The sequence below is a fragment of the Podarcis melisellensis genome (assembly GCF_964234715.1).
Source record: "Podarcis melisellensis genome assembly, chromosome: 9".
In the NCBI taxonomy this organism is placed as follows: domain Eukaryota; kingdom Metazoa; phylum Chordata; class Lepidosauria; order Squamata; family Lacertidae; genus Podarcis; species Podarcis melisellensis.
The window spans coordinates 77,479,345-77,500,429 of NC_138541.1; the positions used below are offsets into that span (position 1 = coordinate 77,479,345).

Below are 21,085 nucleotides of genomic sequence, written 5' to 3' on the forward strand. Positions count from 1 at the left end.
ACTGCAGCCTCCGCAACAGTAACAGAAGCAACTCAGCAGAGAGAACCACAGCAGGGAAACGACGGAGTCTGGCTGGAAGCAGAGGCACTGGGGCCCAGCCAGACAAGTCAGTGAAGCAGTCCCCAGAGATTTTGCAGCCCACAGACCCACTCCCACCCAAACCAGTGGTGCAACTCACTGCATCGCTCCAGCTACCCAATGGACTTACTGTGGAAGTGCCCATTACCATTGACTCTGGTAGTAATGCAGACTTTATAGGACTGGATTTCATCCAGCAACATCGCATAGCGCTCCTGCCAGCCACGATGCCCCTGAAAGTTGTCACGGTGGATGGAAGAGAATTGCTAGGGGGGCAGGTGGTCAAGCAAACACCGCCAATGGTGATGCAGATTGGAAATCACAGGGAAGTCATCAGCTTCAATGTAACCCAACTATCGGACACGCCTGTAGTATTGGGCATGAGTTGGCTCCACAGGCACAGCCCGGCATTGGCATGGTACCAGCGCCAACTGAATTTCGGCTCCTCCTACTGCGCAGAACACTGCATTCTGCCTAGCCCGGAGGTGGAAGAGGATGACCCGCAGCTAAGATTAGGCACGCTGCAAGCAGTGCCCCACAAGTACACAGCGTTTTTGGAGGTTTTCTGCGAGAAGGAAGCGGACAAGTTACCTCCCCACAGGTCCTATGACTGCAAGATTGACCTCCTGCCGGGGGCGACGCTGCCGACCGGGAAACTGTATTCCATGTCTGAAGACGAACTGCAGGAACTCAGGGAGTTCATAGATCACAACTTGAAGCGCGGTTTCATCCGGGAGTCCAAAGCAGTGGGGGGCAGCCCCGTATTCTTCGTGAAGAAAAAAGACACGCCCCAAAAGAGGCTTGTGGTTGATTATAGAATTTTAAATTCGAAAACCAAGCCCACGGCCTTCCCCATGCCCAAAATTGACTACCTGCTCGCGACGGTGAGAAAAGGACGCGTTTTCACCAAGTTGGATCTGCGAGGGGCGTACAACCTTATTCGCATACGGGAGGGCGACGAGTGGAAGACGGTCATGTTCACGCCCCTGGGCACCTATGAATACAGAGTTATGCCGTTTGGATTACAAAATGGCTCCCACTGTTTCCAAGCCTTCATGCATCACGTGTTAGCGGGACTCCTCTACAAGAAGTGCGTCTGCTTCCTGGACGACATCCTGATATTCTCAGACTCGCAGGAGGCTCACGAGCGGGACATCAAGGAAGTTCTGCAGAGACTACGGGAGCACAGACTTTACGCCAAACTGGAGAAGTGCCAGTTTGACATGATGGAGGTGGATTTCCTGGGATACAAGTTGTCCGACAAGGGGCTCACCATGGACAGCGCCAAGGTCCGCTCAGTGTTGGACTGGAAGAGCCCGCGTAATCGGAAGGAGGTCCAGAAGTTCGTCGGCTTCGCCAACTTTTATCGCAAGTTCATCAAGGGGTTCGCTATGCAGACGGCGGCCATTACCGACACTCTCAGCTCCAAGAAGAAGAAGTTCATCTGGACGGAGCAGGCGGAGCAGTCATTCCAGAAACTCAAGCGTCTCTTCGCGTCCGAAGAACAACTACTGCATGTGAACCCCAGCAGGCCCATGAGGGTGGAGACGGACGCCTCGGACAGAGCCGTGGGGGCCATCCTGTTGCAGCAAGACCACCAGGCGGACTGGAGGCCGTGCGCTTTCTACTCCAGGAAACTCAGCAAGTCGGAGCAGAACTACACCATCTGGGACAGGGAGTTGCTGGCCATTCATGCAGCATTCAAGGCGTGGCGGCACTTCCTCGTCGGAGCCAAACACACAGTGCAGGTCCGCACGGACCATAAGAACCTGGAGTACTGGCGCACGGCAAGGTTCCTGAACCAGAGGCACTTACGCTGGGCGGAGTTCTTTGCGGACTTTGACTTCAGGATTGAGTACATCCCGGGAGGCAACAACGTCATGGCGGATGCACTGTCCAGGAAGCCGCAGTATCTCGAGGAAGCGGCACCGCCGGCGGCCAAGCACATTTTCGCACCGAAAGCGTGGGCGTGCGCTTCGGCCACCGTGGACCTGGACGCCGCACGTCGCGCGCTGCAGGCGGACTCCTTCGCACGAGCCAAGATGGAGGAGGTGCGCAGTGGCACAGCGAAGGACGACGAGTTCCAGATACGCGACGGACTGCTCATCCGCAAAGGGGCCCTCTATGTACCGGGAGACGACCTCCGCGCCAAGGTACTGCAGCAGTTGCACGACGCACCCAGCGCCGGGCACTTTGGCAAAGAGAAGACTGTAGAATTAGTAGCCAGAGACTTTTGGTGGCCCAAGATGCGGGGGGAAGTCGCGGATTACGTCACGAGGTGCGACACATGCCAAAGGGCCAAGCCAGTGCACAGACCGCCGGCGGGACTGCTGGAACCGCTGCAGACCCCGCTCGAACCGTGGGAGAGGGTGGCCCTGGACTTTGTCACGGATCTACCCAGCTCGCGGGGCAAAACAGCAGTTCTCGTGGTGGTGGACATGTTCACCAAAATGGCCCACCTCATTCCATGCGCGAAGGTGGCCACAGCGGAACAGACCGCCAAACTGTTCATAGACCACGTGTTCAAGGTTCACGGTCTACCACGGTCTATCCTGTCCGACCGGGGGCACCAGTTCATCTCGAACTTCTGGCAGAAGCTGATGGGCATCCTGAACGTCAAGATCAACCTAGCGTCGGCGAGACACCCGCAGACCAACGGACAAGCGGAGAGGGTCAACGCCATCATGCAGCAGTACCTGAGATGCTACGCGAATCAGCAGCCTGCGACATGGGTGGACTACCTGCCGCTCGCCGAGTTTGCCTACAACAACACGAAGCACGTGTCCACGGGGATGACACCGTTCTTCGCCAACAATGGGAGGCATCCCAGAACCTTCCCGGGATTAGAGAGAGTGGGGGAGGGGGAGCCACAGGCAGCGGACGCCTTCGCGTCGGAGTTGCAGGAGGTCCACGAACAGCTCCGAAGGCAGTTAGAACTAGCGAAACACGCATACAAACTGCAGGCTGACAGACACAGAAGGGTTGGGGAAGACATACAGGTGGGAGACTGGGTTTGGTTAGCAGCCCAGGCAGTGCCGGCCAGATCGTTAGCGAAGAAAAAGCTCGGACATAAGCAGCTAGGGCCTTACCAAGTCGAGGCACGGATCAATCCAGTGGCCTTCCGGTTGACACTTCCGGAGGGATCCAGAATGCACCCGGTCTTTCATAGATCAGTGCTCACGCCCTACAAGGCACCTCACAGGTTTCAGGCGCAGGGACGGCACCAGACCCGCTCAGGGAAATGCCCATGGAGGGGGGGTCACCGGGGGGGAGCCTATCAACGAGGTCACAGAGATTTTAGACTCGAGATGGGGGGAAGAGGGGGTTGAGTATCTCCTCGCCAGGGAAGGTACCCCGGCCAGCGCCAACAGCTGGGTGCCGTACTATGCGGTAGAGGAGCACTACCTCAAGGACGAGTTCCACGCACTCTTAACCCTAACCCACACAGACCTATGCCGGCAGATTATTTCGACGAATATCTTTTCACACCCACACTTTCAGCCAGCATGTTCCAGGGGTTCTCCTTGGACGAGGAACCGGCACTAGACACACGTTCCCCGGAGGGATCACCCTCGGGGTCTGCCACAGACCGCTCTTATTGGTGGGACAATCGACCGGAGGAGCAGTGGCGCAGGAAGTGGCTGGAGGGTCCTTGGCAGGCAACATCCCCCGAGGCAACCGGGGGAGAGACGGACATGGACGTGTTGGGGGAGGACCTTGGGTTCGAGCACGGAGGCAAAGAGATGGAAGCAGAGGAGATCGCCGTCGGCGAGACCATGGAGGACTATCCAGACTTATCCGGCTGGATGCACGCCACGGGGGACGAACTGTATCCGGCACTCACCCCCATAACGATGGAGCACCCAGAACCCACACCTGAAGGAGGGGAGGGGGGAAGGGGGGCTTCGAGGGGGGGATGGATGTCAGGGGCTCAGGAGCAGAGGCACAGGAGAGGGAGGAAATGGAGAGCGAGGGGGAGGAATACAAGGGGAGCGTAAGCGATGACAGTGGTCCGAGGAATTCCCTGAGTCTCTCCAGCGAATCGGAAGATTTACAGAAGGGGGCGTCCATGGCCAGAGCAAGGGGGTGCCTAGGGGGACAACCCAGGAAGAAGGGGCAGAGGGGACTCAGAGAGCAGCAGTTGGAAATCAGGACCAGCTTCCCCACCAGAGCGCAGTGGGGGGGAGGAGTCCCAGGTATCGGGATCAGGCTCCTCACCACCAGCGAGAGGAGATGAGTCAGGATTGACCACGCCTCCATCGGAGAGCGCGGAAACGGTCGAGAAGAAGGTTGGAGGCTGGGCGCGCGCGCCAAGTTCAAATATACAGGCGAGCGGCACAGCAGGTAACCCGGATAGGGAGCCAGGTCCTAAAGCCCGCCGGAAGGAGGGACAAGAGTCAGGGGGGTCAGCGTCAGAAGAGTCCAGAAAGGAGGAGACCCCGGAGGGCAGAAGGACCCAGAGGAGGAAAGAACAACGGAAGAGGTGGAGTAAGGCTAGAGTCTTAAACTGGTGTACAGGGGGCGGAGACTCAGACGGAGCTTCGCCGGTCTAGGTTCTAGACGTAGAGCTGCACGCTGCGGCTTGTAAATGGAAACTGAACTTCAATAAAGACTTTTGTACATTACAGTGGTGCCTCGCAAGACGAAATTAATCCGTTCCGTGAGGCTCTTCGTATAGCGGTTTTTTCGTCTTGCGAAACAAGCCCATTGACAGCTTAGCGGATTAGCGCTACAGCTGTCAAGCGGCTTCCAGCGATCAGCTGTTAAGCGGCTTATCAGCGGAACAGCTGATAAGCGGCTTAGCGGCTTAAGAAAAGGGCGGAAAAAGCGGAAAAAAACCCGCGGGGGGATGCAAGATTTTTTTCGTCTTGCGAAGCAACCCCATAGGGGAATTTGTTTTGCGAAGCGCCTCCAAAACGGAAAACCCTTTCGTCTAGCGGGTTTTTCGTCTTGCGAGGCATTCGTCTTGCGGGGCACCACTGTACAACCGGCTAGCGTTGGTCCTCTGTGAGCTGGGACCTGGAGGCAGCTCTGACAATTACCTATTGTACCACCTTCATTTTCTACTACATTCCTGTTCCTAGTCTCTCACTACCAATACTACTACCACTACAGCTCCACATATACAATATCCTATAACCATCATTCTTTGCAAGGCGCAGGACAGAGTCATCAGATTCTCCCATTCTACAAATCACTCCATTAATACATACTCTTCCCTCTGTCTCAAGGACATGTAGGAGCATAGGAAGCCACATGCAGCCTTCTCTATCCAGGCTTCAGATCCCCCACTTCACAGGCCACATCTTCACTGCTTCATGCCTCAAGTAATTTTGCCTGACTGGAATGCATCCTGGGATAAAAACTATTACTACATTATTATTATTATTATTATTATTATTATTATTATTATTATTATTATTATTAATGCTTCTTGTAACACTACATTGAATTCCACAAGATAGACACTGCTGCATTGCTAATATTTGAAACTGTGTTCTGCAAACTTGTGGAAGCCCATTTTGTCAAATGAAACAGACCTCTCTCTTGCTGAAAACCTAGAGCGGCCCTACCAGTCAATGAGCTAGACTAGTATGGTATAGTAAGACTGGCAGGATAAGATCAGAGTGCCACATTAAGGCAACTGTTTCGAGATTTAAGATTTAGCTACTAAGACATTGCTGCAGAAACAGGATGTGTACAATCTGTCCAGTTTCAGACACTGAACATTTAACCAACTATTGCAAAGATTGTTTGTATTTCACATGACATGTTGAGTGTTATATTTACACATGTACTAACCTTAACCCATAGATGTGAACCAATGGGTCCCACTGCCTATTGATACCAGAGGACCATGAACAAGTTACATTTATGGCTGGGCAATATATTGCTATAGCGTCCAAAAATGAAGTTCATTTCATGATATTGTTTCATAATTCTTGACCTGGCAATATGTTGTGAATCATGGTGCATGTGTGTGCTGTGCAAAAATCACAATGTGGGAAAAACCATGAAGCCAGTCAATGCCTCTACATAGTTCCATCCTTATTTCAGACATCAGTATCAGACTTATTTCAGATATCAGTATAGCTGGTGCTATATCATGAAGTTGAAAATCAGCTCCATGGTAAATTCAGACATTGTGATATAGCAGTATATTGCAGTGTTTAGCTGATGATATACTGTGATGTTGAAAACCAGGTATCACCCAGCCCTAGTTACATTGGCAGGTTACACTGGCTAAAGAAGAACAAGAGCAAATCTCTCAGAAGTGTAAAGCATCTATGTACAACTGTACATCAACTAAGAAGGAAAAATAATTTTACTTGTGGGGGGTCCCCATGTGTTTGGTGGAACAGAGGGAATAATGGGGGTGACACTCTTGAGACTAAGACATCTTTGTTTCAGTAATTACTTACACCAGTGGTGGACAGATCTGACTTGGAGGAACTACAGTGGTGCCTCGCAAGACGAAATTAATTCGTTCCGCAAGTCTCTTCGTCTTGCGAGTTTTTCGTCTTGCGATGCACGGTTTTCCATAGGAATGCATTGAAAATCAATTAATGCGTTCCTATGGAAAAAGCCTTCCCCCGACCTCTTCTGGCGGGCGGCATTTTAAAATCGCCCGGGACAGCGGAGGACTTCTCCGCTGTCCGGGGCGATTTAAAAGCCCCTGGGAAGGCAGGCAGGGGGGACAAAGGCTTTCCCGCCCGGCCGCCCGGCTTCGGGACATCGTTCCGATGCCGGGCGGCTGGGGGAGGCTTTCCTGCCCCACCGCCCGGCATCGGGACGATGCCCCGAAGCCGGGCGGCTGGGGGAGGCGTTCCTGCCCCACCGCCCGGCATCGGGACGATGCCCCGATGCTGGGCGGCTGGGGGAGGCGTTCCTGCCCCACCGCCCGGCATCGGGACGATGCCCCGAAGCCGGGCGGGGGGGGGAGGCTTTCCCGCCCGGCCGCCCGGCTTCGGGACATCGTTCCGATGCCGGGCGGCTGGGGGAGGCTTTCCTGCCCCACCGCCCGGCATCGGGACGATGCCCCGAAGCCGGGCGGCTGGGGGAGGCGTTCCTGCCCCACCGCCCGGCATCGGGACGATGCCCCGATGCCGGGCGGCTGGGGGAGGCTTTCCTGCCCCACCGCCCGGCATCGGGACGATGCCCCGAAGCCGGGCGGGGGGGGGAGGCTTTCCCGCCCGGCCGCCCGGCTTCGGGACATCGTTCCGATGCCGGGCGGCTGGGGGAGGCTTTCCTGCCCCACCGCCCGGCATCGGGACGATGCCCCGAAGCCGGGCGGCTGGGGGAGGCGTTCCTGCCCCACCGCCCGGCATCGGGATGATGCCCCGAAGCCGGGCGGGGGGGGGAGGCTTTCCCGCCCGGCCGCCCGGCTTCGGGACATCGTTCCGATGCCGGGCGGCTGGGGGAGGCTTTCCTGCCCCACCGCCCGGCATCGGGACGATGCCCCGAAGCCGGGCGGCTGGGGGAGGCGTTCCTGCCCCACCGCCCGGCATCGGGACGATGCCCCGATGCCGGGCGGCTGGGGGAGGCTTTCCTGCCCCACCGCCCGGCATCGGGACGATGCCCCGAAGCCGGGCGGCTGGGGGAGGCGTTCCTGCCCCACCGCCCGGCATCGGGACGATGCCCCGATGCCGGGCGGCTGGGGGAGGCTTTCCTGCCCCACCGCCCGGCATCGGGATGATGCCCCGAAGCCGGGCGGGGGGGGGAGGCTTTCCCGCCCGGCCGCCCGGCTTCGGGACATCGTTCCGATGCCGGGCGGCTGGGGGAGGCTTTCCTGCCCCACCGCCCGGCATCGGGACGATGCCCCGAAGCCGGGCGGCTGGGGGAGGCTTTCCTGCCCCACCGCCCGGCATCGGGACGATGCCCCGAAGCCGGGCGGCTGGGGGAGGCGTTCCTGCCCCACCGCCCGGCATCGGGATGATGCCCCGAAGCCGGGCGGCGGGGGGAGGCGTTCCTGCCCCGATGCCGGGCGGCGGGGGGAGGCTTCAAAAGCCGTCCGGGGGCTTTTAAATCGCCCCGGACAGTCCCGGGGCGATTTAAAAGCCCCCGGTTAGGCAGGCAGGGGGGGCAAAAGTCTTTGCCCCCCCTGCCTGCCTTCAAAAGCCATCCGGGATAGCGGGAAGCGCTTCCCTGCTATCCCGGACCGCTTTTAAAATGCTGGCGGTGGGGAGCAAAGCCTTTCGCCCCCGCCGGCCTTCCTGGACCTCTTCTGAAGTCCGGAGGGGGGGGAAGGCTTTGCTCCCCACCGCCAGCATTTAAAAAAAGGTCCCCGAGATTTCCCTATGGGCTTTCGTCTTGCGATGCAAGCCCATAGGGAAAATCGTCTAGCGAAGCGTCGCAAAAACCGAAAAACCCTTTCGTCTTGCGGGTTTTTCGTCTTGCGAGGCATTCGTCTAGCGGGGCACCACTGTACATTGTTTAAACTACAGGTAGTACAAGGTCTACCAACCATACTCAAGTTTAGGAGACAGAAGACCCACCCCGCAAAGTACAAAGTGCACGAGTACATGCTCAGTTCGGGGGAAAAAATTCAGGACCAGAATTGAGCTCACAGCCCCCGAGTCTTTTAGTAGCTGCTTTTGTGACATAAAATTGTTGCAGAGCTCCCACAAGCCACCCAGAGCTCAACCAATCTACATTCTGTGAACCCCGTTTCCCACAATATTATCATGAAAGCCACTCATGCAGGCGAGTGAGCGGGCTGGCGAAGCAGGAACATTTCATCTGGTTTCTGGGATGCTTTAAACGTCACACACATATGAATGAAACTCATATATATGAAATTCCATATATATGAAACTCTTGCTAAGAGGTTAGTATCCTGCATTTTCATTCTGATTGCAGAGGAGAGGGGAGCCCACATAGAAACAAGACTATTAGCCTCTTTGGTTAGGGGGGGCGGAAGTGCCGGCCAGGAACTTTTGCGGGCTTATTGGCAATGCTGAAATGTAAAAGAAGCCCACCGAGAAACACCTGGCTTGGGAGACACAGGTTGCCCTGACATTTATCCCTGAAAGGAGCTCCAGGCGCCACGACTGGTCTTCCTCCTCCTCCTCCTCCCTATTCTCATTCTCCAGGCCCCCCTGCGAGGCGGGCCAGGCCGGGGGATGCCGCCCAATTCCCCCCGGGCCCCCCGGCCCTCGCTCCCCGCCTGGATCCTCCCGGCCCTCCCGACGCCAGAGCCAGGCCGAGGGGAACCAGGCCCCGGCGCGACCTTGGCCCCAGGCGGCCCACCCGGCGGGGAGGCTGGGCGGAGCTGCCCGGGGGGGAGACGGGCGCAAGACCACAGAGGAGGAGCAGGAGCAGGAGGCCGCCGCCGCCGCCGCCGCGCAAGTCCCGCCACTCACCGCTCTGTGCGCCAGGCGCTGCGCCCTGAGGAGCCCCGGAAACATGGCGGTGTGGAAGCCGCCGCGTCCTCCGCCTCAGCAGCCCAGAGGAAGCCCCGCCCCGTCGCCCCTCCCAGGAGAGAAATCTCGCGAGAGCTCGTGGGAGGAGGCGACCCGTCTCTGATTGGTCGGCGGCCGAAGGCCCCTCGGGCGCAGCGCGGCCCTTGCGCGGGCCCAGGCAGAGCGCGGGCGGCCGCCTGCGGGTCTCCCTCGCGGGGTCGTCGCCGGGGCGCCGCATCCCGCCCAGTCCCGCCCGCGGAGTTCCGAGGGGCCCCGACGGAGCCGCGCGCTCTTGAGGCCGAAGGCGGGACGGCAGAGGGGCGCTTGGCTCCGCCGCGCGGGCTCCAAAGGGCCTCCTCAGGGAGCCTGGCGCCCAGCTGGGCGAGGGGGCAGAGAACCGGGCGGAGCCTTTCGCGCGGGGCCTCGGCCTACCTGGCAGGGCTGTTGTGCCCGCAGCGCCCGGCCCTCCAGGCTGCAGACGGAGCCCAGGCTCCCTGGCCAGAAGCCCGCGGTGGACTTGTAAAGCCGCCCAAGTTAGTGACCAGACTGCACCTTGCGGCCACGTTGGCGGGGCTTCTTCTTATATTAATGTATATCTCTCCCCCCCCCCCCCAAGATCTCAAGACGGCTTACTATTAAAACAAACAGCTTAGACAGAGCATACAAAAAGCAATCATTAAAACAAGGATTGGTACAATTAAAATACATACATATAAAAAGATCACATACAGGTAGTTACAATAAAAACACAGCACCAGCCCTTTCCTTGCACATTGACTGTGAAGTAGGCCCAACTGTATTCATCGGATTTCACACATGCTCATTGCCATAGACTCATTTATGCTTTTCAACTTATCATAAGTACCCAGCTTGTTAATCAAAAGCCTGCCTGGTGCAGCTGATTGAAGTAAGTGTATGTTGTCATGCACACTGATGGTGCAATAGCATTATTATTATTATTTTATAATTATATTTTATTAATTTTCCATACAATCATACCACATTACAATTAACTTTTCGGTTTTTGACTTCCTTCGGCTTCTCTGCCAATCATTCAAATTCTAGTTTCTTTAAATACACATTTCTAAATTCGGCAGCATATATACTAAAATTGGAACGATACAGAAGATTAGCATGGATTATTATTTTTTAAGATTGGTACCCAAGTGGTTCTCAAAGTGGCTTACCAAAAAAACAAACATAGACAATTCAGCCCAGCAATGCTCTAATCCGCTGGCTGGTGTGTGCCCTGCTTCAGCTCTGCAAGTCAAAAATAGGATTTTTTAAATGATTAAACATTGGCAACCCACACACAAAACAGCCCAGTGAGGACTGGGTATGTACCAGGAGCTACAGGGAAAAAAGTTGGAAAAGAAAGCTGGAACTCAAGAGGGGGTGAAGGTGAATTGGGCTGTGTGAGCCCCTAACACCAAGAGTATTCCAAAGGAAGGCATGGTTGCCTTGGTGGCTGGAACCCTGAACAGAGTGGCTGTTAGGGGCTGAGGACACACTGATACATTTTGATGCATGTCCTGCTTTTAATGTATATTATTGAGTACAACAATCTTGGAAAGGAAGGTCGTTATTCCCATTGTACAGATTTTAACTAGTTTTAACTAGGAAACCACGTGCTTTAAATGTACAGGGTATGGAGGTAACAAATTGTCGTGAATGCACAATATAAAGGACATCTGGAGGGGCCCTTAGCCAAAGCCACGTGGTGCACCAGGGCTAAGCTGAGATTTGGACCCGGATCTCCCATTCGGCACCATATTCATTAAAGACCCCATCAGCTATTGCAAACAGAGATTTGGGGGAGAAAAGAAAAGAAAGTTTCAATGTGGCTGATACGGATTGAGGCCAGTGCTCTGTTGCAAGGAACACATTAAGAACCTCTGAAACCTGATGCAGCTTGAAGGCAGTTTGGGTTGGATGACATGGAGCACAGCTGTGGGCTTGTCAGCCAAGGTCAACACAACTCTGTTGGCCCCGTGGGTGGGGGAACACAAAGGAGTGCCCATTCTCACACCTGGCCAGGGTCCACATGGTTTGTTTCTTGGTTAACCATACTTTCTCAGTCCCCACAAGGCATTCCTGCCTCTTCATAGCCTAGTCAGAAGTATCCTGTATCCCTGAGCAAGGACCCTTCTGGAAAAACACAAGAGCTTTTGTATTCCACTTTCTTGCATGTCTACCCAGAATAAAAAATGCATGGGCCTTTGGTTATCAAATTGAAATGAGGTCTCTCTCCCACCCCCTTCAGCCAATTTCTGGAAGCTGTGCTTGGCATATCTTGCCAAAACCAAGAAACCCAACATTTGTATCTAAGTGGAACATACAGTAAATCTCTCCCATTCCCTCTGCTTGCATCTGCTTGAAACTTGGAGGGGGCCCTCCGTTTCATCTGTGCATAGGTGGCTGGAACAGGGTCAGAAAGACCAGACATTAAGCTTCTCCCCCCCCCCTCTTGCCCCGCTACTGCAGGACCTGCCAATTGTCTAAGTGACCCAGCAACTTCAAAGACCAGTCATGCAACACCAGCCTAGTATGGTATCCCCATTTCCAGAGGACAGATTTACTACTCCTTCAGCCGACGCCCCTTCCTCAAGAGCCAGCACAAGCCCCATTAAGTCTGCAGAGCCCATTTCAGATTTGGAGGCTCCTTCATTGGCCTGCGTGATTTATGAGCTTTCAGGAGTTTTTAAGGAATTGAGCGTCTTTAACTTGGGATTTGAATTTCATTGGAAAATATGAAAGTGATTAAGAGGATAGCTCCTTGGAATGTGGCTTGCCTTCCAGTGCATGGAGAAAGCAGATGAGACAGATCAATTCCAAAACCCATGACATGCCTAAATTTACTCATGAAACTCAAGAGAGACAAGAACTGGGCACAACTGCAGCCACATGGGCAGAGCTGTGCGCTGCCACAATGTTAAAGGGCTATGGCAGCTTCCTGAGTTCAAAACCCAGCAGATACGATTGCCGCCCTGCCTGTGGCATCTCAGAATAAGCCACAAAGGCCCATCTGCACTATATATTTAAAGCAGTTTCAAACCACTTTAAATAACCTTGGCTTCCCCCAAATAATCCTTGGAACTATAGTCAGTTAAGGGCTCTGAGAATTGTTTGGAGACCCCAGTCCACCTTATGGAACTACAATTCTCAAAGTGTTTTGACAACCCCTCTCTTTTAGCCCTGTGTGTGGACAGGCCATTTGTAATGTAGACAGCTTAGTTTTGGCTACATAATGATGTGGGGCCAATCCAGCCATCCTTTTTGTTGTGCATTCGTGATGATTTGTGCTCACGATGCTGTCAGGGTGGATAGATGTGATCCTGCTTTCAATGCTGTTTGGGCCTGCAAATGTTTCAGGGGAGCCATGCTGCTTTGCTTCCAATCTGTGCTTGTTCCATAGCTTTCTGATGAAATCCTGTCACTTTCCAGGCCACAAATGTTCTGGAGGGGGGAGGATTGTCTCGTTTTTGCTGCACTGCAGCACAAGAGTGCCCCTCCAGACTGCAATAATGTTGTAACACTGGGGCACCACAGAACAACTAATAAAGCTGAATGGGGTGTGGATGGTCCAGTATAAATCCACCACGATTGTGCTTTTATTGTGTCAATGACATATTGCAGACGTGCACCCACAAAAAGGCCCTGTCCTGAGGGGCCCCTGACACTCAGAGAATGAGTGAGCTGCCTTACCGTAGAAGCGGAGTTTTGTTGGGGGAAATTTGTTTTTTAAAAGTGATTGTTTTGTTCATTTGTTTTCTTCTTTTTTAATTAAATTGGTTTTTGTTTGTTTGTTTGTTTCATATAGCAATACAGATGTCTGAGAGATACAGAAACTACCAATGGCTTGCCTGTTTGACATCGTACAGTCCACAACTTAAGAAAGAAAATAATGCAGAGTGAAGAAATTGTTATTTCACAGAGATAAAAACAATGCTATGAATAATAAGAGCATGATTCCATGGAAGCACAGCAGAGTCGTCAATAATTAGTCCTGGAATACAATCAAAACTAGATAACACTATACTTTGCAGGAACTAGGTTTTTTTTGAAGACTGAAGGTTCTTTTTTAAAAAAAAAAAAACTTTGGATGTGTGTGTGAATGGCCAGTTCAGGGCACAAGGAAAGCGAGCGGCCCAGTTTCCCCCCAACAGCACTTGTTATAGATCCTTGAAAACATTTGAGAGGCACTTAACAGCATGTATCTGTCCTTTAGTTTCAAATCAATTGGATCAATGTGGCGAGGATCATGAGGCCATATGGATTTGTGACATACACCCATAACCCTTGCAAACCAGAAATCAATTAATGACCATCTTCTGTCCATAAAGTTTCCTTCTTTTGAGACAGATAACACGTTGTGGATGTTCTCCAGATTCATAGAATCATAGAATTGTAGATATTTGCTTTTTGTCAGCACAGCACAACGTTCAAAATAGAGATAATGCAATAAATTATGGTAAATTATCTATATTACAGGTGGGCAACCTGTGACCCAGGAAACACATATTCCTCCTATTTATTATTATTATTATTATTATTATTATTATTATTATTATTATTATTATTATCCTTGGTTCCTCCAAGCAGTTCAAGTTGGTCACATGGTTCTCCCCACTCTCAATTTTATCCTCACATCAACTCCTCAAGGTGGGCTTGATTGAGAGGCAGCAACTGACCCAAGGTCACCATTGACTGAATGAGGATTTGAACCCTAGGGCCGTATCCAGTATTAGTCCTACTCAGAGTAAAGGTAAAGGAACCCCTGACCATTAGGTCCAGTCAACTCAGGTTGCGGCGCTCATCTCGCTCTACTGGCCAAGGGAGCCAGCGTACAGCTTCCAGGCCATGTGGCCAGCGTGACTAAGCCGCTTCTGGCGAACCAGAGCAGCGCATGGAAATGCCGCTTACCTTCCCACCGGAGCGGTACCTATTTATCTACTTGCACTTTGACGTGCTTTCGAACTGCTAGGTTGGCAGGAGCAGAGACTGAGCAACGGGAGCTCACCCCGTTGCGGGGATTCGAACCGCCGACCTTCTGATCAGCAAGTCCTAGGCTCTGTAGTTTAACCCACAGCGCCACCCACGTCCCCCCTACTCAGAGTAGGCTTATTGAAATTAGTGGGCATGACTACCTCAATTCATGTATTGTTTCAGGAAGTGTGACTTAGGTAGGTTCACCTTTAAATAAGAACTGAATTAAATTTCTTCCCTAATAGAGGACACTCTCAACTCCTGCTGTAAACTAAAAAAAGAGAGTAGTAATATGCTGGATATGCTGTCTCCTGATTTCTGCCACAAATCCACAGACACACCTTGGTGGATCACCTGAATAAAACTAATGAATCAGATTCCTGGAAATATGCTAATATTACATTGATACCAAAGCAAGATCAAGATCCAACTCAGGTTGGACTATGGACCCATTTCTTTGATCAACTGTGACTACAAACTGTAGTAATATTAGCTAGGAGACAAATTAGTTTTAAAGGATTAGATACATGTAGATAAAGCTGGATTTCTCCCAACAAGAGCAATAAAGGACAATGTTAGAACTATATTAGATACTGTAGAATATTTTGAAAAGAGAAATGATAAGCAATTAGATGCAGAGAAGGTGTTCAATAATGTTTTTGGTTTTTTTAGTTTTATGGGGAAAATATTGAATATAATGGGCTGGGGGGAGAAAATTGTGAGAGGGATAAAGGTAATATATACAGAACAAATTGCAAGTATAATAGTGAATGGAGTGGTAACAGAAAAGTACACTATTACAAAGGGCACGAGACAAGGTTGCCCACTACCACCATTATTGTTTATCTTGATACTAGAAGTGCATACAGGAGTGCCTGGCATGCTCTAGTCCATGGGGTCACGAAGAGTCGGACACGACTAAACAACAAGAAGTCTTATGCAGGGAAGTAAGGGGAAATAGTGAAATACAAGGCATACAAGACTGTTGGATCTAGAAGGATAGGGGAACAATTTGGGTGGCATGCTTACCTATGGTACGACAAGGTAAAAGGAAATAGGGATTTTTTGAGTCATTGTATAAGGAGAAGCTTATATTGAGTTTGGACTAGATACAGAGATTTATTTGAAAGGAAAACCCCTTTATGGTTATCACCAATAGTAGCTGGTGCGTCAAAGAAATTAAATATGATGGAGAGGTGGGGTAAATATAGAGATATAGTGTGGAAATCTCTGTAAATTGAAAAAGAATATGAAGACACAAGAGAATGGAGATCAAATTGGTTATAATAACATCAAATTAATGAATATTTTAAAAAAGATTTAGTAAAAGGTTTTACGGACCAAATATCTGATTTTTAAAAGATTCTGCTTGAAGGAAGAAAAAAACCTGATTTCAAATATGTTTAAACTATTATTAGAATGGGAGACAAAAGTTGAAATGGTGAAATAGGTAATGATAAAATCGGCCAAAGATTTAGGACCTAATATAGAAATAAACACTTGAGGAAAGTTGTGGACAGTAGATATGAACTTCACTGCTTGCTATGATTTAAAAGAGAATTATATGAAAATGATGTATAGATGGTATTTAACACCAGATAAATTATCTAAAATGTATAAGAAGGTCTCCAATAACTGCTGGAAGTGTAAGCAAGCAGGTGCTCCTTTTTCATATATGGTGGATTTCCAAAAAAGGGTATTTTGGAATAAGATATACAATGAGATAAAAAAGATGTTTAAAGTGAGTTTACCAAAAAAACACAACCCAAAAACCCCCTGAAGCTTTCCTGCTAGGGATTATGGGGACAGAAATTCCAAAAAAAAAATGGTTAATTTGTTTATGTATGTAACTATAGCAGCTAGGCTTCATTATGCTCAGAAATGGAAAGATGAAGAAGTAGCTGCTAAAGAAGGATGGATAAGATTCAGACTGTGCTGAATCAGCAAAGCTAACAGCTATACCAATCATCTAATGATGATTACCTTTTGAAGAATGGAAGCCCTTTTCAGATTATTTGAAGAAATATTACAACATAAAGAATCCACAACCAGGTTTTGAGCTATGAGCAACAGAAAAAATTAGAGACTATTGTGTTATGATTATCATTAAAAAGGAATGAAGACAGGGTGCAGCGAAACAGGGACAAGGAAAACATCACGGAAGATGGGTTGGAAAGTGAGAAAAGAAATCTCTATTTAAAATGTATTGGAATTTTATCTTTAAAATTTTCAGAAATTTAATAAAAATGTTTTTAAAAATGAAACTTGTGAATCACTGGTGGTCCCCAAACCACAGTTTGTGAACACCCTGCCCTAAATAATAAATTTTAAAGAGGTAAAACCAATATAACTCTCTTAAAACAACACCATTTGTTTCTCCAACCTCAAGGAGCAATCCTCACAACATTTACTTGATCCTGATCCTGAAATCTGTTGTAATTACTTTAGAGTAAGCAGGCATAGAATCAGGCTGTATGTGAATCTGTGTGTTGAGTAAGGAGGCTTTGAATCCCCTTCATATCCTTTTTCTTCATTAATTACCATGTGTTTACTTATTAAAGGAGTGGCACACACCCCTTTTTAATCCGACTTCAAGCTTCCAAAAAAAAAAAAAATCAGCTTCCAGGGTGATGAGGCAGAAGGAATTTTTAGTGGGGTTATCAAGCTGTTAATGAAGAATAGAACAGGTTGGGATTTTTGCCTTCCTTAAATAACAAAACAAGGCTAAACCTTATATGGGAAAGCCTGCCAAGAAAATTAGCTCCTTTGAGCCAATTATGGATCTGTGACTTAGGAGGAGAACAAAGCTGTTTACAGTTAAATGCAGTAAAAAGTAGTAAATACAGGTTCTGATTTTTTTTTTAAAAAAAGTATGAGAAACAAAAAATCATGTGAGATATATATTGTAAATTTGTCCACCAGCTATGAAAAGCCCAGCAAATGGTTGCAAGGTAGGTATCTTGAACCATTTCAGACCCAGGATCCACTTTTAACCCAAGCAGGCATTTTTGTTAATATTTTGCCATAAATTTGCATGGTGGTAGTGCTCCTGTTGTGACCAACCTTGGTCACTTGTTAAAGACCAGTGATGTCATTCATGCTCCAGAGGGCTAGCAAAACCTGTGTCCCCTTAAAGACTGAGAGACTGAGTACACATTGCCAGCTTAAAACACAGAGGTCATTCTGTTTTTCAATTCGGATCAAAGCTGGTTTTGGGGGGGCTGTAACATACCAAAATGCAGTATTCAAGAAATGGTGGTTTAGATACAGGACAGATACACATCTTTTTTGTAAATTGCTTTTAGGTTTTTTTTTATTTCTTTTTTTTAATGAAATAAATAGAAATGGCTAACATCTCCATGCACCCACCGCTTCCCAAGCCACCAGTGGAAATACCCCAAAATGCAGAATAAATGGGAGCGCGCACACAGCCTAACAGATTTACTATCCATGCCTAATTACCAGGAAGCCCATTGAGTTCAATGGGATTTACTATGGGAATGGGGCATCCAAAATACTATGCAAAAGGCTGGTGCTATAGAATAGAATTCTGTGATGCCACAACACAGCAGGCAGGTTTGTTTTCTGTTATCAGCTGAAGAGAGGGAGTTTTAACTGTGGGAGCTGCTGGTGTTGTCTTTTGTGCTGCTGTGTGCCTCAGAATCAGGATGTAAATATTAGTCAGTCTCAGATACATATTCATGTAAATATGTTTCAGTATACCAAGTAAAAGCCATATGTTATTTTTAAACAATGATGTATCATACGTAGTCTTTTCTATGAAAGAAAGAGAGAACTATTAAAAGGGTTAAATGACCCAGGGCAACTTCCGCATAACTCTGTAAAGTATAATTATCACATGATGGCCATAAGCAGTTGAGCAAGAATCCACTTTAACAGATGCCTCTGAGGGATCTATTGTATTTAAGGGGGTTGGACTAGATGACCCTTGGGAACCCTTCCAACTCTACAATTCTAAGTCGCTAAAAGATTTCTCATTCCTGTTTGTCCGCTGTGGGTTAAACCACAGAGCCTAGGACTTGCCGATCAGAAGGTTGGCGGTTCAAATCCCTGCCACGGGGTGAGCTCCCGTTGCTTGGTCCCTGCTCCTGCCAACCTAGCAGTTCGAAAACACGTCAAAGTTCAAGTAGATAAATAGGTACCGCTCCGGCGGGAAGGTAAAGGGAGTTTCTGTGCGCTGCTCTGGTTCACCAGAAGTGGCTTAGTCATGCTGGCCACATGACCTGGAAGCTGTATGCCGGCTCCCTCGGCCAGTAAAGCGAGATGAGCGCCGGAACCCCAGAGTCGGTCTTGACTGGATCTAATGGTCAGGGGTCCCTTTACCTTTACCAGACTAGGACCCAGCAGACCAGAGTTCAAATCTCCACTGGGTGACCTTGGGCAAGTTGCAGTCTCTCAGCCTAGCCTACCACACAAGGTTGTGGTGAAGATAAAACAGAGCGGGGAATTGTGAGACCACCTTCAGCTTCTTGCAAGAAAGGTGAGATAATGGTGATGTTATAAAAGTTTAACGATGGTGTTCTGATGTCCTCTAAAAGCCAACAGGAATCAGTTCTTTTATGCAGATAAAAATTTGTTGCTTTGTACAAGCAACGTATACTGTTTTATAACATTTAAAAGTGTGTTACAATTTTACAAAATTAAGCATCTAGCTGCAAGACAAGGGAATTCAATAATAACTATATATGTTAAAGAGTAGATTTACCAAATTTGTTGTTGTTATTACTCCTACTACTATTATTTTCGATTTTTGCCTGGCCTTTTTCATAAGATTCCAGGTTCGAACAATTTACAAGTACAATATTATTTTGAGTATCTGTTACTGGTTTGTTTTGTTCTTGTTTTTATTATGCATTTTGTGCTGTGAACTGCCCTGAGATAAACAATAAGCTTGGCCCTAAATTTTAGATTTCAGTCTAAAAGGATACAATAGATTATGCTTTGAATTTTGACAACCATGGCAGCACTTTGGATATGAATAATCTATACTAAATCTGGCTTGATGCAGATTAGATCCTGACATACAAAGGGAGTCTTTTATCACTTATGGCTAGTGTTTTAGGAGCTTATAACTGCAATAAGGTAGAGATTATATCAGCATGATCCATAGTATCTGAACCATGACAAATTCTTTTGTTGTTGTTTAATGACCTCCAGTGCAAACTACTTGTGAGCCTATGGCTTTGTTGCTTAAGCACGCTTTGTGAAGTACAGCATGATATTGTAATGAACTTATAGTAAAAAGGAGTAATTAATTAGGGGAAGCACATTCTTATCCAGGATTATATCACTAAGATGTTGCAACAGTTTCTTCATTTAAAGCACATACCCCATTGGGAACTGCTTTGGGAACTGTAGTTTCCCCTCACAGAGCTGATGGAAGCACCCTTAACACATTGCAGTCTCCAGGATTTGCAGAGGAGGTACATGCTTCAAATGTATGATGCATTACATGATCTCACTACAGGCAGGATGGAAGTGTCGTGATTTGATCAATTTGGAAGAAAGGCCCATGTTTTAAAGAATGCAGATGTTTATAAGGGCACAATCAGGCATCCCCAAACTCGGCCCTCCAGCTGTTTGGGGACTTCAATTCCCATCATCCTTGTTAGCTAGGGATGATGGGAATTGTAGTCCCAAAGCAGCTGGAGGGCTGAGTTTGGGGATGCCTGGTAAGGCTCTTGCATGAGTCAGGTCTCCCGAGAGCTGCCTGGGCCACCAGAGACCTCCCTGCCAGGGAGAAGGCAGACAAGGGCGACCAGCATGCTTAGTTTGAAAAGTCCAGCCGTATGGACTTCACAGTGCATGCATATCATAGGAAGAACCCTGGAAGCTGCCCTATCCTGAGTCAGACCATCAGTCCTTCTAGCTCATGACTGTCTACTACTGTCTGGCAGCAGCTCTCAAGGGTTTCAGGTAAGAGGTCTTTCCCAACTCTACCTGTAAATGTTGAAGACTGCACCAGGGAGCTCTGCATGCCTCTGTTGAGCTATGGCCCTTTCCTATCATCCAGGCTTCCTCGAACTCAGCCCTCCGGATGCTTTTGGCCTACAACTCCCATGATCTCAAAACATTTGGAGGGCTGAGTTTGAGGAAGCCTGCTATCAGCAATACAAAAGCTGGAGCACTCTGCGCCTAAGATCCTTGCTTTATTGCTTTTGTCCTATGCTTTCCCTCTTCAGGCATTTATTAGCATTAAAAAACACAGTTCCTGATCACAGGCAAAGGACTTTCTGTGTATGCAGCTGTATACATGAGGCTCCTTACAGCTGTGTAAGACTGGATTTTACTATCTCAGTGTCACCCACTCACCTGCCACCAGCACTGGTTCAATGTGCCCAGGCTTCCTCAAACATGTCTGCCTTCCCCCTGGTAGGGAGGTCTCTGGTGGCCCAGGCAGCTCTCGGCAGACCCGACTCATGCAAGAGCATAGGAAGTTGCCTTACACTGTCAGAGCCTTGGGTTTTTCTGCATTGTCTACAGTGCTTCCCCAGGATTTCAGACAGGAGGTCTCTCCCAGCCCTGCCTGGAGATTCCAGTGATCATGAAACTGTATTGTTGGAAGGGACTTAAATGGCCATCCAGTCCAACCCCCTGCA

The 21,085-nt window shown here is 49.3% G+C and overlaps 1 protein-coding gene and 1 long non-coding RNA gene across 2 annotated transcripts in view; one reads left to right on the forward strand and one right to left on the reverse strand.

Moving 5' to 3' along the window:
• Positions 1–9,567, reverse strand: part of ETFA (electron transfer flavoprotein subunit alpha) — a 51,350-nt gene extending 41,783 nt beyond the window's left edge. The window contains exon 1 of the mRNA XM_081925763.1: positions 9,441–9,567. Within this exon, the coding sequence (XP_081781889.1) occupies positions 9,441–9,485 (45 nt within the window). The 5' untranslated portion in view covers positions 9,486–9,567. The remainder of the gene's footprint in view (positions 1–9,440) is intronic.
• Positions 9,568–9,902: 335 nt separating this feature from the next.
• On the forward strand, positions 9,903–13,458 carry LOC309378024. The gene is made up of 2 exons (XR_014171794.1): positions 9,903–10,012; positions 13,300–13,458. It is a non-coding gene; the product is annotated as an uncharacterized lncRNA (long non-coding RNA).
• Positions 13,459–21,085: the final 7,627 nt, after the last annotated feature.